General features: G+C 38.2%; 1 protein-coding gene across 1 annotated transcript; it reads right to left on the reverse strand.

Annotated features, from left to right (window-relative positions):
* CALB1 (calbindin 1) lies at positions 1 to 16,106 on the reverse strand. Its single transcript, XM_086609449.1, has 11 exons — positions 16,025 to 16,106; positions 15,661 to 15,737; positions 10,995 to 11,069; positions 6,025 to 6,108; positions 5,880 to 5,936; positions 3,535 to 3,612; positions 1,000 to 1,055; positions 864 to 903; positions 719 to 772; positions 525 to 596; positions 1 to 114 (listed from the first exon to the last, which is right to left on the reverse strand). The coding sequence occupies exons 1-11, from the start codon at positions 16,104 to 16,106 to the stop codon at positions 1 to 3; spliced, it is 789 nt and encodes a 262-aa protein (XP_086465575.1).
* Positions 16,107 to 16,468: the final 362 nt, after the last annotated feature.

Genomic DNA, 16,468 nt, shown 5'->3' on the forward strand with positions numbered 1-16,468 from the left:
CTAGTTTTCCTCAGCACAGAGAATAAGAGCCAGTTCTGCTCGGTAGAGCTTTCCTCCATCAGACAAGGCCATGATGCTTTTCTTGTATGTCGCAAGGTTGTTAATGTCTAATTCCTATTTAAAGAACAGATAATGCTTTATAATCCTGTTTAGTTACCACCATGAACAAGTTTGCTTCCAAAGGCAGAAAATGAGGAAAAAAAAAGAGTATTCTCAGCCTGTCCAACAGTAACACGTTGCACGTGTTGTTTATGTATTTGTATGTTATCCATATTATAGCCATATGTTAGATTGCTGACAGCTGATGTCTCAGAAACAAGCTTTTGACAGTGTGATATGTAATCACAACTCCCCTAGTTCAGGATTCACACTGCTATGAATTCTGCCAAGATTTTTTAGTTGTACTTTGACTTCAGGAATTATGACTTAGAAGCTCTATATTTATCTTAATTGAGTGGATTAAAGAGTCCTTAAAATCCAAATTAAATCTAATCTCTATGGAAAAAAAAGCCATCTAGGATTACCTTTTTGTTCTTTTCACAGAGATCCTTCAGTAGTGCATCAAGTTCATTTTCATCTATATAGCCATTGCCATCCTGAAAAATGTTATTAAAGATGAACATTTATTTTTCATTTCAGAGGTTACGGCTAGTTTTCCAAGAATTCAGAGAATAAGTGCCATCAAACTACACAATAAATAGGCTTTCTGAAGACTTACTTGATCATACATCTCAAAGGCTTTATTGAATTCTTTCGCACACATTTTGACACCCTAAATGCCAAAAGGGAAAAAAAATAATCCATTAATGACACCAGTTATGTGTGATGGTAACAGGTTACCTTAAGAATGTGAATACTCATACCTGAAATTTAATAAGAAAATTTTCCTGTACAGGGAGTAGTCTTCGGAGAGAAAAAAAAAAAGGTCAAAATATTTAACTGTTTCCATGACAGCAATTGGTACATGATATTTGTTGTGAAAAGAAACAGAAGACATACCTGGCCAGTTCAGTGAGCTCCAGTTTTCCATCATTGTTTGCATCAAACATCCTGAGCTGAAAGAATATATGTTTTTACATTACTAATCAAAATTAATCAACACAATGAAGAAAACACTTCTTTGGAAAACTTAATTTGAATTAAATTTAGCCTTTATTTCCTGCTGAAATGATGGCCTCAAGTTTTAATCTTTCACATTTGCTGTGCAATAAATTTATTTAAAGTACTGAAGAAGTAATTTATAGTAATTAATTCCACTGCAAACAACTGATAAGAAACCAGATGAACAATTCTGATTAACTTACTGTAAGGTAGGTCTTAACCTGCCTACAGTGATGAATGTCCCATATGTGAGAAACGCTCATGCAATTATTTATAAGTGAGAGGAGTGTTGACACGATCACATTTTACTTTTGACTTCATGTCATGATCTGACAATAGCATCGTTATTCTCTGTTCTTAAAGATGAAACAACAGTTGGGTCAAGTTCAATAGAATCCAAGGCATTCAGTTCCTTAGACAGAAAAGAGTAGACATTTCATTCAATTGGCTGCTAGGTCTAAATACGTAAGTAAAGATCAAATTCTGTTACTGTGATATATTTCCAGAAAAGAGTCAACAGATATTGTAGATGCTCACATTTTCTTGATGGTATGAAAATGAGAAATCTCTCCAAATCATTGTAATTAAATTATAGGAATAAATTTATTAATATAATTTGACAAAGTAAGTGAATACTATTTCTAATCATTTTTAACCACCCTATTGTATTAAAGCATTTTCCTTTGAGGACTTGAAAGATGAGCTCTTGCTGCTTGAGTGGCATAAACAGCTTGTATTCGTTATTAAAAGTAGATGGAGATATTACACCCGCGTGGGACTTCCTCTCCCAGTTTTTATGTCTGTATAGTTCCATTTTTCTACCTGCAAGTATTATTTTGCCTTTGCTGTATAGAAGAGTCACAAAAGCAGCAAACTGTACAAAACATTGTTAGACATTGTACTGAAAACACCACCACCCACGCTCCATCCCATCACTTTCAATCATGGTAATTTCAGATGTAATTTTTAGATAAGAGGAAAAGCGACATCCTGTACTCAGATAAGTATATATCCTTTTATATATCCTTTTAAAGACAGAATTAATGCCATGAATAAAGACCTAATTTGACTTGGTTAATGCACAATAAATGGCAAAGGAGACCAGAAAATATACCAATTCAATAAACATTGATTTCTACACAACACCCTGGTTCCTTTAACACTTCCTTTCCCTGTATAAAAGCATCTGCCTTGCGTGCACTTCCCATGCAAGGAGATTCGCTTTTGGGGGAGGTAAGCAGTGGCAGCTGAGAAGTCAATACATTTCCTATTTTTATGGGTTTTTAGTGGCTAGCTCTGCGTGCCTGCAGCTCCTCAGGACTGTATGCTTTCCATTAGTCGTTTTTTCTAGTTTCCGAGGAGATTATGGGGGAACTGGCCTTGTAATTTCTTTCTTATTTCTTTTAATTCTTTGTTATTGTGCCTCCCTGCAGAGGCCAGAACTTAGAGCACACTTTAAGATGAATGTCAAAAAGCTTCCCGAGTGAAAAGGTTACATGTTATCTTCAGCAGTGAATAAACAGTGACAATTTTAGGTAAATGGTTCACACTGGTGCAACAAACCAGCAGACTTTTGTCAGGAGAAACACAAGTTTTGATCAGCTGTTCTCAGGCCAGTTTGAGGGCTAGTGCGTCCATCTAGCATGTTTTTGATTGCTAAAAATATTTTAGAATGAAACCAAGCTGGTAAAACAAAAAATGTAGTGTTATGTGTTTCCTGAAGACAAAAATTCTGATTTTTTTTTTTCTGGAAATGTCCACTCAGAAGCCAATACTGATCCCTATCATGGAGCACCATGGTGGTGGGATGGAAGGAGAGCCCCAATGACAGGCTGATTTAAGGCCAGGGAAGTGACAGTTTTGTTCTAGTGTTTATCTAAACCATCAGTTTTCCCTTCTTGAAGAGAGGGAGAAGGGAAGAGTGAGATGTTTGTAAATCTGATGAGAAGCCACTGTGCAGTGATGGCTTTTAAGACAAGAGACAGACACTACACCACTGTAAGAAGGCAGAATATAGAAAGTAACCCCAAATTAATTTGATCTAAACATAATGTAATTATGACAGGTACAATTTTTCTCCTTCGAACTGTGAAGACTTCAGTTTTATAACTAATGGCACAGGGAAGCCTAACAGGGGAAAATACTATGGTATGGTCTAATATTATACAAATACCAAGAAGATTCAAAATTCCTGAGCCTGTTTGGTTTTGGGTTTGGTTTTTTTTTTTTTTTTAAGCAGCACTGAAAACTGTCCATCAAAGCTCTGTAGCTGCGGAAGTACTTGCAATGCTAGATGCCATAGTTGTTTCCATGTTGCAACAACATAGCCTGATTAGGACCTGCTGGGGCTTCAAGTTTTTTTGAGCCTTCCAGTGACTAAATGGAGTTTGGATTAATCCAGTCTTGATGAAATATGGCTGTAAATAATCTTACCATTATTTCTGTGTATTCTGTTAGCTTTGAGTCTTCAATCTGCTTATTTGCTTTCTGTAATAAATCTTTCAAGAAGCTCTGTTAAAATAAATAGAAGAGTAATAGGTGAATTTTTATCAAAGGTATGAAATTCTTGACTTGCTGACTTCAGATTAAAGTACTGGGAAGTACTATTTTACTCCCACTTCAGTATTTACTGATGAAGTTCTAAATAAGTATGAAAAGAAGTAGCAATTAACAGCTAAGAATATAACGGTTTCTTTTGATCAGTTCAAGTATACTGCACAGTTTTATTTGGAAAAAGTGACTCATAAAACTTTCTGCATTGTATGCCATTTGTTGTATCGTGAATTTGGAAAAAAAAGTTTGGCTTTCAAGTATACTGCTTCCTAATCAGTTCTATCAGTAAACTAAACCAATTAACCTTGAGTGTCCTTGAAATCTTGGATACTTAATCACTTCTTGCAACATAGGAAAAAAATTTACAGAAAAGATCAATGATTAATGAAGTTTTCTCCTTGCCTATGGCAGTACCTGATGCTAGAACTGAACATTAACCTATGTTGCTCCTTCCTACCTGGTGTTCTAAATGTGTGCAGCCAGTTTCATTGCAACTTTTTTTGAACGAGAATTTCATATAGTATCATGGGACATGTAAACTTTAAAAAATAAGATTGTTTCCACTCATTCAGTGGTTTAAATTTCTGTACTAGATCTGTGACATTAAAAAAGAAAGATTATCAATTTATTTGACAAGGGCCTTACAAGATCTGAGATGTCTCTATGCGTGTCAGTGCTCAATGAAGTACCTAATTACTGTCATCAGTTGGAGTGTAATTATCTATGTGGAATTTTGGGCCACATTTCAAGATAGAAAATGAGATAGCTCGTAAGAAAATCTATTTGTACATAGATGACATTTGTGAACTTAAATGCAGCCATGTCAATAGTCATACGACTAGTGACCAATATAGTTCTTCCAGTCTGGCCCCCTCCATGCTGGAAGGTCTTTCTGATAGCTTGTAGATAAAGAATGTGCCTGAAATGTTGCAAATGGGCTTTACAGAGACATCTTTAATCGTGTGTGCTTTGATGGAAAATAGAAATGGAAAGGGCATAGAAAGGCTGTCCAGTCCATCTCCATGGCTCAAGACATGATCATCTATATCTAAACTTCTTCAGTTACTGCCTGATCTGAGCTATTGCCAAATCTTTTCTAAATACAGGCAGTGATGGAGAGTCTGCCTCCCCCTTAAACAATGTGCCCCACTGACGTTACTATTGTTAGAAAGTTTTCCTGATTTCCAGCTTAAATTTCTCTTACAAAGTTGTAAGTGAGTGTACTCCTTACTTGGCAAGTACTTAAAATGTTTGGGCCTGTCAAGAAATACTGATCTAAAAATAAAACTGGACATTTATGTCTTGTTTTCAACATGTTAAAATGTCCTGTTTCTCTGAGGCAGACAAAATCTCGCAGCGCAATGGTCCTAGAGATGGGACCATTAGGGATCCAGTTAAAATGTCTTCATTCTTCAGCTGGTCCTCAATGAGCTCTGCCTTTTTAAATCTATTTTAAATTACAGTAGCTAGCAACAGTCCTCAAAGCATCATCTAACAGCTGGAGAGTTGTCAAGTGCTACATGTGTGGCCTTCTCCTGATCCTACCAACTTCAGACACACCAATCTACTGCAACCAGCCAGCAGAAGAATGGGCTTGTCTGCCTGAGGGTTACCTTGAGGTAGGGTCCTCAGCAAACATCACAGAGATACCAAACTCAAAGAGGAGGGAAAAGGAAAAAATTGTGAATTTTATTACATGGATTCCTTTTCTTAACAGAAGAGCTACAAGGATTTGTTAGATCTCCCTTAGAATACCATATATGGGAAAAATAGTCCAAATTAGAGGACTAAACACTGCTAGGTCTTTCTCTTGCTATGAATTTAACGCTACAGTAACTTATCAAGCTCAGCTGAACTGCGGAAATTGGCACTTTTCTACTCAGAGTCTGCTGTATGTGAGCATCTCTCCTACAAGGAAAGACAGAGGCTTTCAGAGGCTTATCTTGCTTTCTTAATCTTTCTTACTTCTAAGCTAGAGTACTTGATACCTTGAGTCACTTGAGACAAACATCAATCTGAATTAAAACGCACTTTAGAAAACATTGATCAGAGTTTCACTTTAGATAATTTACTGGTGACAAAATCATCAGCTAATCATATTGCTTTTCAGTCATGTTTGAAATGCAAAAACATGCATGGGTGGGTATCTGGAGAAACAGATAGCAGCCCAGGCTGTAATCCAACACTTGTTCTCACATCGTGCCTGCTCATGAGTATTGGTTTACCTTAAGTTCCTCGGAATCAATGAAGCCACTGTGGTCGCTGTCATATTTTCTCCATGTCTGCAATCAGAATGCAAATGCTTTAATAATGTATTTATGGCAAGTGGGTCTTGGACGATTTTACAAAAGGCAACTCTTCATACTGTACCTGCATGAAGTCTTCACTTGACTTTAGCTGCTGGCACCTGAAGAACAACAGGAAATTCTCTTCCGTCGGTAATATCTGAGCAAGCTGCAACAGAATTTAAGAAAGATTAAATTTTGACTCCTCGTTAGGCCAGCTGAGCTTTTAAAAGAGTCTGAAAATCTTTATGATCACACTGCCCTATAATGATCCCATAGGAAGCTTCATCCTGGTAGCGGAAATCTTTGGAAGATGCCACTGAAAGGCTTCTGGCTTGCAGCTCTACCATAGTCATCAAGGTCAAACAGAACTGAGGTCTGAGAGAAGGGAGTGAGACAGCACTTTACTGAAGGGGTAGATGGGGAAAGAGGGGAAAAATTTCACCCATGCAGAATTAGGATCTATGGTGAAAACCTTGCAACTGGCACGAAGGGAAAGCATAACACAAGGATGTCTAGAGGGTAAGTGTGAAGGAGCTCAAGCTAAGAAAGTGAGGAAAATAGACTACTCACAGATACCGAGGAAGAGGAAGAGGAGAGAGGAAGACTGACATGATGAACATGTGTGTAATGTAAACAGAAATATATATGGAAAAGCCAGGAGAAAAAAAGAAAGAGGGGAGGGTAAGGGGATGGCAACCAGTGATCATTTGTCAGGCACAGAGATGTGTTTGAGAAGAGCTATAAATACCAGAAAGAAATCAAAAAGGCTTTCAGCCCTGCGAAATCTGGGGTGGTTCTTTCAATGCCTCTGCTCTACAAAAGGCTTTTTTAAAATTAGACATTATTGTAGCGATTATTGAAAACGTTCATTTACTATAACTCAATTTTGGCAAGTGACAAATGTAGAAGATGGAGAGTATGCTGTATAATTTAATGTAAAATCATGATTTGTTTTTAACAAAGGCCCAATATTTTTTTCTGTCCTCAAAATGTATGAAATGTGTTTTGATTAAGGAAAACTTTTTACTTGAAGAATAGGCCAGCTGTGCTTACTAGGAAGAGAAAATGGAGAAAGACAGATTTCTTATCTGCATTCTTTTATGAAAAATGGCACCTACAGACTTCCTGTAGCCCCATCTTAAAATTTTGATTTTTTTTTTTTCTGCATTCATTTCACACCCTCAGATCCCTCGTTCTATCTATTTCAGTGCTATTGCCTAATTGCTTGGGCTTTTTTATTGGGTTCCAGTAGTGCCGTAGGTGACTTCAGCTCTCCTCTCACTCTATAGGCAAAAAGGGGTGGAGACAGATCTCTTGTTTCTCTAAAATTATCTGTGCAAGGAATCAGCTGTATTATTTAAGTGTTGGTACAACTGAGAAAACATATCAGAGCACTCTCCTCACAGAAATGGCGCAGCTGATGACAGGCTGTCAGGTCCATCAGAGCCTTCTGAGTGCTTCTGCTAAACGGCTGAACACTAAACCCAATCAACTTAATGTGTTTTTGTCAGCAGCTTTCAAAACCTTCTCCATTAGAAATAGCATATACACGTGTAAGTAAGTACATGATCATATGTATGTAATAGGTAAATGTGTGCCACTTAGTACTGATTTATGGAAAAAAGATCTTTATTTCTGCCATGACAAGAGAGTTTTGATTTTTAGAGTAAATCAACGTTCCTCCTTGTTATGGTTTGAAGTGGGGGGGGGGGGGTCCGGATCGGCCTAACCCACGACAGTCCTCAACAACAAATGTTGAATGGAAGAACTGATTATAATATTAAGCAGAGTTTGGAGGCAGGGACTGATTATGACAATGAGAAAGGGTTTATACGTATGGAAATTATAAATAAGGCCTTATTCATGGGACATCTATAGCTAACTCTGGTGAATTTTGCAAGGGTACTGTAAAATGCTACAAAGTGCAAGAGTAAATGTAAAATAGTAACTTTCCAAAGAATCATTAACAGCTTCCTAGCAGTACCAAACTGTATTTGAAGTACAGGATATAATACTTCTGGAAGAAAATTACCTTATTTTAAGCTATACCTCTAATCCTTTGTAAGTCTCAGGGGAAAGCACAGGCTTTTACATTACAGAGATGTAGTAGCTCAATATCCGATATTAGCTCAGGCTTCTTCCAGAAAAGAAGTCTTTCGTGCTTTCTTTCTTTCATATCCTCTAGTGTAACGGAAGCAATATAGCTAAAGGCAAGTCCAGTTCTCCAAGCTCATGCATCAAACAGCATTAAACTGCTTTCTGAAGAAAACTCTGCATTACTAAGGGATGAGGAGATCATGTGGAAACCGGCTCAACTTCTCACTATGGGAAGGAAAGATTGAAACCTGGTGCTATTTCTAATGAAGACTTCTTTGTGAGGATAAGTGTAGGGGGACCCCGTGAGCATGTTTAAATAAGAGTGCAGACCACTATGAGCTCGTGTATGGTAGCAATAGTGGTTTAGTGAGCGTTTCTGTGAGTTGTACTGCTTTTATGGAGAATGTCAGCTATTTCTGCATCGTGAGTAATAGAGGACAACCACAAAGCCTGAGACTGGCTCGATTCCTCTCTGCTCAGCTGCAGGCTGAGGTACATCTTTATAGGTTACTTAGCAGAAAAAATACTCTCAGTTCTTAAAACAATATCAGAACTATTTCCTAGAAATCATTCTCTAAGTAAATTCTGTTGATATTTAATGCTATTTAAAATTCCTTTCACCTAATACAATGGATTTGCTTTTAAAAATCCTGTAATAGAGAATGGGAGTACAAAGAATATTTTAGGCTAATAAGTAGTTATTTTTGCAGCAGCAGTAAGCTTCAAATAATTTGAATGTGGAATTACCACAGTCCTACGTTTTGAAACCTTTGTTTTCACATCCACATTTTAGTGAAAGTGCTGATCTGAATGAGTATAAAAGGTCAAAGAAAGGTCCCTTACACAACGACAAGCAAGTGGACAGGTCAGACTCTGCCTTCAGCTGGAGGGCACTGGATAAAAGCTAGTGAACTAACCGCAGTGTGCTTGGAAAGACAGAATCAACACTTAGTCTGAGCTGAAAATCCACTCCTTCCTCCATGAAGCCACTCAGGCCTCCTCTTTATCTCAGCCAACAGACTTCTCCTGAAACTCATTATTCACTAGGACATTTCCCGTCAGATGCTGGGGTATTCATTATGATAGCTGGGAGTCCAAATGGCTTTACATAAGTTTTTTTTAAACAACATTCATACACATTTCAGAAAAACTATTTGATGTGCTATGTAAATGGGAGCAATCTGGAATTACTGGGCATTTTTATTTATAAGGAAGGAGAAAAAAGTGCAAATATCAACTTTAATATCATACTGCTCTGCACGTACAACATATTTCATCTGAGACCCATCAGCACTTTCCAAATCAAGCTTCATGATGATGTAAGTGAAATAAAATATAGCTATTGGGTTAGGTCCCATTCTTAAGGGAGAAAGTCCCTTCAGTCACTAACTGAGTACTGTCACTATTCAAGTGCTTGGCACTTCACTGGGGGTCGTCAGTACTGAACCATATCAGTAGGAAAAAAAAACCCTATCGGATTTGCTCACTTTTACACAGTAAGTCAGTAGCAGAATCAGAAATAGAATTTGAAATGTAAAACTTTCAGTTATCTTTCCTAAACGTATTCCTAAGTAAGAAACATGGTCTTTTTCAGGCACTGTCTATGCATTCTTCCAGTCTCCAATGCTTGCTATTATACATATTTGAAAATGCTAAATTTAATGGGATTCTTCAATATCAAATGAATAAGCATTTGTTAGTCTGAAACCAAATGATTCCACAGTCCACATAAACACTAGTTCTTTTTAGACCCAGAACTATTCAATCAACGTTAAGTATTGTCAAAAGATTAGTTTTTTAAAATCAATTACAGCTGCAAAAGAAACAGTTTGTATTTCCATAGTAGCTTAGTTGTAATTACATATGCATTTAACCAAGTATATGCAATTCAGGCACATGACAGAGGAGAAAAGATACTCTGAAATGATCTATTATATCAGCAGTGATACTTCCTATTGACTTGTAGATATTCTATTTAGTCCTCTATTTTAAAATTAGCTATTGACCCAAAGTTGGTCACTGTAGAAATTTTACAGACCTGGCTTGTTTCCAGTGGTTTCTTAATTAGCTCTCTAGGTCAGATTTCTTATTATCAGAAAAAAAATATATAAGAGCATTTAATAATAAAACCGCAGTCTCACTGCAGTCAGAGTGACATAAATGAGTCGTAGATTTAGACTTGAAAAAGTGACTTCTCAAACTGTAACCCAGCGAACTCTCCTGTTTGACTTGCAGCACTGAACAGTGAAAGCAAGAGAAAATACAATGGTTCCCCCCTTCCTAGCAAGTTGTCTAAATTATACAATTGTTGAGTGGCTGTATGTGTAGAAGGTGTTGAGTATCTTTGCCCTCTTTAGAAAATAGTAGAAAGGAACAGCAGAATTTTCTGCCTGAAGTTCTGTTAAAGTTCAAGAAAGGCATTCATAAGAAATCCTGATCTTTCACAAGCTGGATCAGAACTACTATTAAAATTATGTTTAAATTTCACATGATTAACCTGGTCTCTTACCATATATGTATTTTTTTAGAATAGACTACACACAGTGATTGCCCAATTGCGTTCACTTATGTGTTATCCTCACTATAGCAGTAATGACAGAGCATCAGTTCAAAATCATATATAGAGATAAATCACATTTACCTTTCACAATTTAAATTTCTAAAATAGAGCTTTTATCTGCTCTGCAGGAAATCTAAATTGCTGTTAATGCTTACTTGTACTGAATAAAGCATTGAAAGTTAAACAAAATGTAGTGAAATGTCTGAAGAGGGGTAAGAAATACCTTACTTTTTCATTAGTGAAAAAAAAATACTAAAGATCTTAAGACAGAGGGAGACATTTTCTGTGTAACTAAAAATCCAAAATATTTACATATTATGCTCCCATTATTCTGTGCTAAACGGATTTTCTACAAGTAAACATGTCAGTCTTTTGTTATCAAGTAACCATCTTACCTCAACTATTCCTATTTTTCCATCAGGAGTCTTCCCATACTGGTCCACAAAAGCTTTCATTTCAGGTGTTAAATCCTACAAAGTTACGACGAGAGAATCATTACTTTAAGATACAGAGAAATATATGTCAACTTACTTGAATGTTCTATTAGTTGCCAAATAATATACTACCTTTAATGAAGTACTCACTGCAGCTTGACTCCTCAAGTTTAAATGAAATTGAGTATTTTTTTATCATGAATAATGTCATTGTGATAAAGGTACTTCCTAAGGAATTATAGTCAGTGTAAATGATTGGCATCTAAATACTTAGAACTCCTATTTTAGTTTACAGAATGAAAAAATTATGAAGACAGATGTGTTAGAAGATGTGTATAACATTTCCTTTGTTTAAGAGGATGACAGTGAAGTTCATAGGCAATTATTAGCCAATTTTCTCAGTTTTCATTTTTAAATTAGTAACTTGAAGGCAGTGCAAAATCTTTCAAAATAAGGAACATTTCAGTATAATGTATCTGAACACCAAAATAGCCTTTCCACATCTTTGAATGGCTTTTCCTGAACAATGGATGCTATTTTAGCCCTAAAAGAACTCATCACGATATCGTATTTTTTACAGTTTAGTATCTGGTTATCATAGAAACAGAGTCAAAATGTCACTGCTGAAATGTAGAAAGGCAGATTTAGGAGGGAAAAAAACTTTGAGCAGTGTCTAAAATCGAACAGAGTCCAGCATAATTGCCAAAAAGCCAGCATAATTGTTTTTCATATAAATTATAGTCCCTGCTATACATCTGTTCTCTAAAGGCTATCCTAGCTCTAGGCTACAGCAAAAGTGCCAGCCTTAGGGTGAATATCTAAATATTTGATTTCACACTTCAACTTGACTTGTCTTGCTTTGATATGAGCTGCCATCAACCTTCAGTACCGATTAAACTTTTAACTTTCTTTGTATTGCTTATAGGCACGAGGTAGTAAAACCATGCAGTAAGGATCAGGACTACAGTTATATCAAAACAATGGACATTTCTATCGTTATAGGTGAAGATAGATCAGTCTTTGAAAATTAAAGGTTTAGTTGCTACAATAGATCTGATTATATAGGACCAAAGCGATTCTCTCACTGGAGACACAGGGAATCTCAGCTGTACAAAGTCCGTTGTAGTTTGTCCCAAATTTCAACTACCAAAGCTAACTAAAATGTCACTTCCTTGTAGCTGATACAATCATGGCCTAGTATCCTATTTCTGTCAAAGTCATCCATGGCAGGTTAGTAATTTGCTGTGGCTTTAATTAGAGATGTGGCTATTAATACAATGCACTTCAATGTCACCTTTCATCTAATGATCCCAAAGTGAGGACAAGTTTTCTTAGCAGATAGAAGGGAGAATTTAGACACCTGGATTTTAATTAGTCCTGGTTAAACATTTCACTAATCTTTCTAGTGGCAGTTCCGCAGGGCCAGACAGTATTCAGCCATTGAAGGAGGCACAGCCGATTACAGGTTAAACAAAACAGGATGCTTGTTCTCTAGTACATTATTTAGAAAGAGGGGTTTTTTTTGGTGTTCACTTCACCTGCTCTTGAGCTGCTTGATGAGTTATTCAAACAAATGTTTTCAGTCAAAATAACTTGCCTAAATTTAACCAAATCTAGTCCTAAACTTGATACAAATACAGTGCTCTAATGTTTAAAATTAAGAAACTAGCCCTTCAGTCTCCCCTTTCAACACTTAAGAGACACCTATACAACCAAGTGGAGCTGTAGAAAAAATAGGGTTTTTTTGATATGATTTGAAAATGTAAGGATAGATGGCACTACAGAAATTCTTACGTGACCATATTCATAAACATCTCTTAAATCGCATATTTCTGTGGAAAAATATTGTCATTGTCTATATACGCAGAGAAAGTGAGAAACAAATGTGGAATAGCTCATGCAAGATTCACCTATCAACCCTTTATCAATTTCCATGCTAGACACTTATATCCACAGTTTCTTTTGGCGTACCTAAATAGAGAAGGTATTGCATAAACGCGGGGCACAATGAATGGAAGCTATGTTTACTTGCTTATATAGCTTTTGTCTTAAAAAAAGAGGCAGTTCTTTCAACATGTCTGAAAGTATATCAGATTAATTCACTATATCTCATAATGCATGAAATGAAAAGACACAGTGTTACCAAAGAAAAGCCCAAGCCCTAAAACACATCCACCCTTTGGGGCTAGCAGGAATCAGGCTGCATGCCACTGCTACATCTGAGAAAAAGCAACTGTGAAAGTACGGGTTTACTGAGTGGGTTAATAAAAGGATTAGAATTAGAACATAATTAGAACAGTTCTGTAGCTGGGAAGAATACTGGGAAATGTTAAACCGTCTTATTCAATGACAGAATCAATGTGATTCTTTAATGCATATGGCATGACTGATGTAAAATCCAGCTATGAAGAATGCATAATTGAATATTTCAAAAATAGTGAGCAGGAGAGTGACCTGAAATGCAGAAGTTAATGATGACAAAGAAGCTTTGGGGTGTTAAAAGAAGGACAGCTGAGGAAATGACATATAACCTACACTAGTTTCTCAATGTGTCCCTTCTGGCAAAAGAATAGGAATTCAAAGCTACTAAATTAGCATCCCATGAGACAAGACATGAACTAATAAGATGCTTGTTTGGCAAATGAGCCTTCAAATCCAAGAATCAGCTTAGATTTGAAACCTAAGGTGACATATATCCACACTCCAGAAAAAGCCTTCAGAGATGAAGGTAACATCTATCAAAGGCAGAGCCAATGGATCAAGTACTGAATTTGAAGTTGCTACTGTAGGTTGCTCTTTTCAGCAGAATGCTCAAAAAATAGGTTTGAATCAGAGAAATGGGAAAGAAAAACTGGATTAAACACCTGAGTATATCTGAGTATATTTAAAATATAGTGTGAGATACAGGCAGAGGGGTAGTGTTTGTTGTTTTTTTTTTTTTAAAGCATAAATGATGAAATTTGTAGCAAATAAGAACAATCTTGCAAGGCTTTTCTGTGTTACTTTGAGTAGGTTCTGCTTTTAAGAAGAAATGCACACTTGTTTTGAGAGAGAAAGGAATCTGATCTTAAAATTATAAACATTTTTTTCTTGAGCTTCTAATTAATTTTTTAACTACTGAATAATATATCAACATTTCTACCATGAATGCCATTCACACTAAACATACATAGGATTTAATACCTTCCTTGTATTGGATATACTTAAATTTCCTGCACTTAAACATAGAAGAGAGATTGTTCTGTTGTAATATTTGAAAGGTATTGAAGTTGTGTTTAATCTTCTCTATGAAAAAAATTTAGACTTTTTCCCTCTAAAAATCACATTCCTTTCCCAATTTTCTGGGGTGTTTTGAATTGTTGTAGGTTTGGGGTTTTTTTTAAATTTTATTTTAAACTTACACTCATGAAAATGAGTGCCTACACGAACGGCTGTGAGAAGAATTAACCAGTACCAAAACTACAGTAACATTAGAGGCATTGCCGAGGGGCAGATTTTTAAATGCGTGAAGTTTACATTCAAATAATTACTCAGAAGACACAATTTTCCACAAAGTAAATTAAGATTCATATTCATATTTTTTTCCATTTACTTCTAAAATAAACCAAACCTTTTAAAGCAAAGTTAATTATTGAAAAGCTATAAATAACTCAATTGGGAGTTATTCTTATATGAAGTATTAATCTATTTCCCCCACGCACACATGCCATCCAGTTAAATTATAATTTTATTTTCTGTTACTTCAGAGGGCTTTTAGCATAGATTCATTTAAATTGATTCTTTTAGGTTATTAGCTAAGTGGCCTATTTTTGAAACGGATTATATTAAAGGCAATTTATTTGTTAAAATGGTTCGTTTCTATTTTAATTTAAATTTTCACATGGTATCTTTAATTTGTTTTTGTCTTTTTTCCTTTCTCTCTCTGTTTCTTTGCCACGTGGATATAGTTTGGAGGGAATTCATAACTAGTGCTTGAAGAACTCACACACAGAATTGTTTTGACATCATTGTCAAAAACTTTGCTGTCCCTCTGCACAATTTAAACTACCAGAATTTGGTAGTCATCCTCCTAGTGTATAACACCAGTGAAGGGCAAAAAGCGGTTAGCAGTCATCTGCAGATCTATTTACTGACCACCAAGGGGCAGAAATGCATTTCAGCCCATACTGCCCATTAGGGATGAAATTAAAACAGACTCCAACTAACTTTAACTGCCCTCTTTTTTTTTTTTTTTTTTCTTTTCTTTTTAGTATCAGTACATATCTGGATCAAGCAAGATTGATTGCAGTGGGATAAGGTCCCACCCGAGACAAAAAGATAACATCCATGTATTTCTTGACTTTTCTTTTTAAGCACTGAAAGAAGTATTAGCTCGGAGCCTGGCAAGACGTGAGCAGGACCTGCTGTCCAGGGCGGTGGACCCTGGCCTCACCTTTCCAAAACAGCCTATTTATTTCATTTGCAACCTTCTGGTTTCTAACCGAGATACTTCCCTTTGCCTGGTGAGGCTCGTGCGTGAACCGTGTGATGGCAACAGAGAACAGAAGGGATCAGGGCACTGGAGTTTGCTCAAGAAAGCTCTTCTTTCCCGGAGAAGACAGAAAAGTGGGGCAAAACGTTAACCTACCAAGCCTGCCTTCTTCCTCGCCTGCTGCAGCTCCTGGATGAAGTTTTGTAGCTCCTTCCCATCCATGTACCCATTGCCTACAACAGAAAGAGTTACAGTTGCGGCCAGCGCTCCCTCCAAACTCTCTCCACTCTTCAGCGCTGGAAGGGACGTCTCCGACCCGTCTGCTCCTTCCCGGCGGAACGGCTCCCTGCACGCCCCGCCCGGCACCGACCCCGGCCCCCGACCCAGGCTCCGGGGCGGCGGGCGCGGAGCGGGACCGGGGCTGCTTTCGGGCGGGGAGCGATGGGGTCCCCCCCAGCTTCCCGCGGGCCTGCCCCCCTCCGCCCCCCGCGCCCCCGCCGCCCCGGGGGAAAGGAGTCACCGTCGGAATCGTAGTGGTGCCAGATCTCGAAGAACTGGGCGGCCGAGATCTCCACGCCCTGCAGGTGGGTCTCCGCCGTCATGGTGGGGGCGCGGAGGGGCGCGGCGGGGGGCGGCGGGGCGCGGCGGGGCGCGGCGGGCGCTGTCCGCGGTGCTGACTCTGCCCGCGGCGGGCGCGGCGACGGCGGCGGCGGCGGCGGCGGCGGCGGCGACTGCAGCGACGGCTCCGACGGCTCCTCCCGCCGCCGCCCCGCCGAGGGCTATTTATGGGCCTGTCCCGGCCGGGCCACTCCCCCCGGCCCTGCCCTTCCCTCCCTCTCCGCAGGCCCCGGCGCGGCCTCCCTGCCCTGCGCGGGGGGGGGCCGGAGTCTCCGCGGGTGACGCCAAGGCTGGGGCCAGCCCGGCGGCACCCTCCCCGGTCCCCGCGGCTGAGCCCTCCGGGAAC

Source organism: Tauraco erythrolophus, chromosome 3 (assembly GCF_009769465.1).
Source record: "Tauraco erythrolophus isolate bTauEry1 chromosome 3, bTauEry1.pri, whole genome shotgun sequence".
Classification (NCBI taxonomy): domain Eukaryota; kingdom Metazoa; phylum Chordata; class Aves; order Musophagiformes; family Musophagidae; genus Tauraco; species Tauraco erythrolophus.

Excerpts from the sequence above, each read along its gene's own strand:
- CALB1 (XM_086609449.1), bottom strand. The coding sequence starts at position 16,106 with ATGACGGCGGAGACCCACCTGCAGGGCGTGGAGATCTCGGCCGCCCAG. Across the intron at positions 15,738-16,024 it reads GCACCACTACGATTCCGACG|GCAATGGGTACATGGATGGG; the intron begins GTGACTCCTTTC and ends TTTCTGTTGTAG. Across the intron at positions 773-863 it reads ATTTTCTTATTAAATTTCAG|GGTGTCAAAATGTGTGCGAA; the intron begins GTATGAGTATTC and ends TTTGGCATTTAG.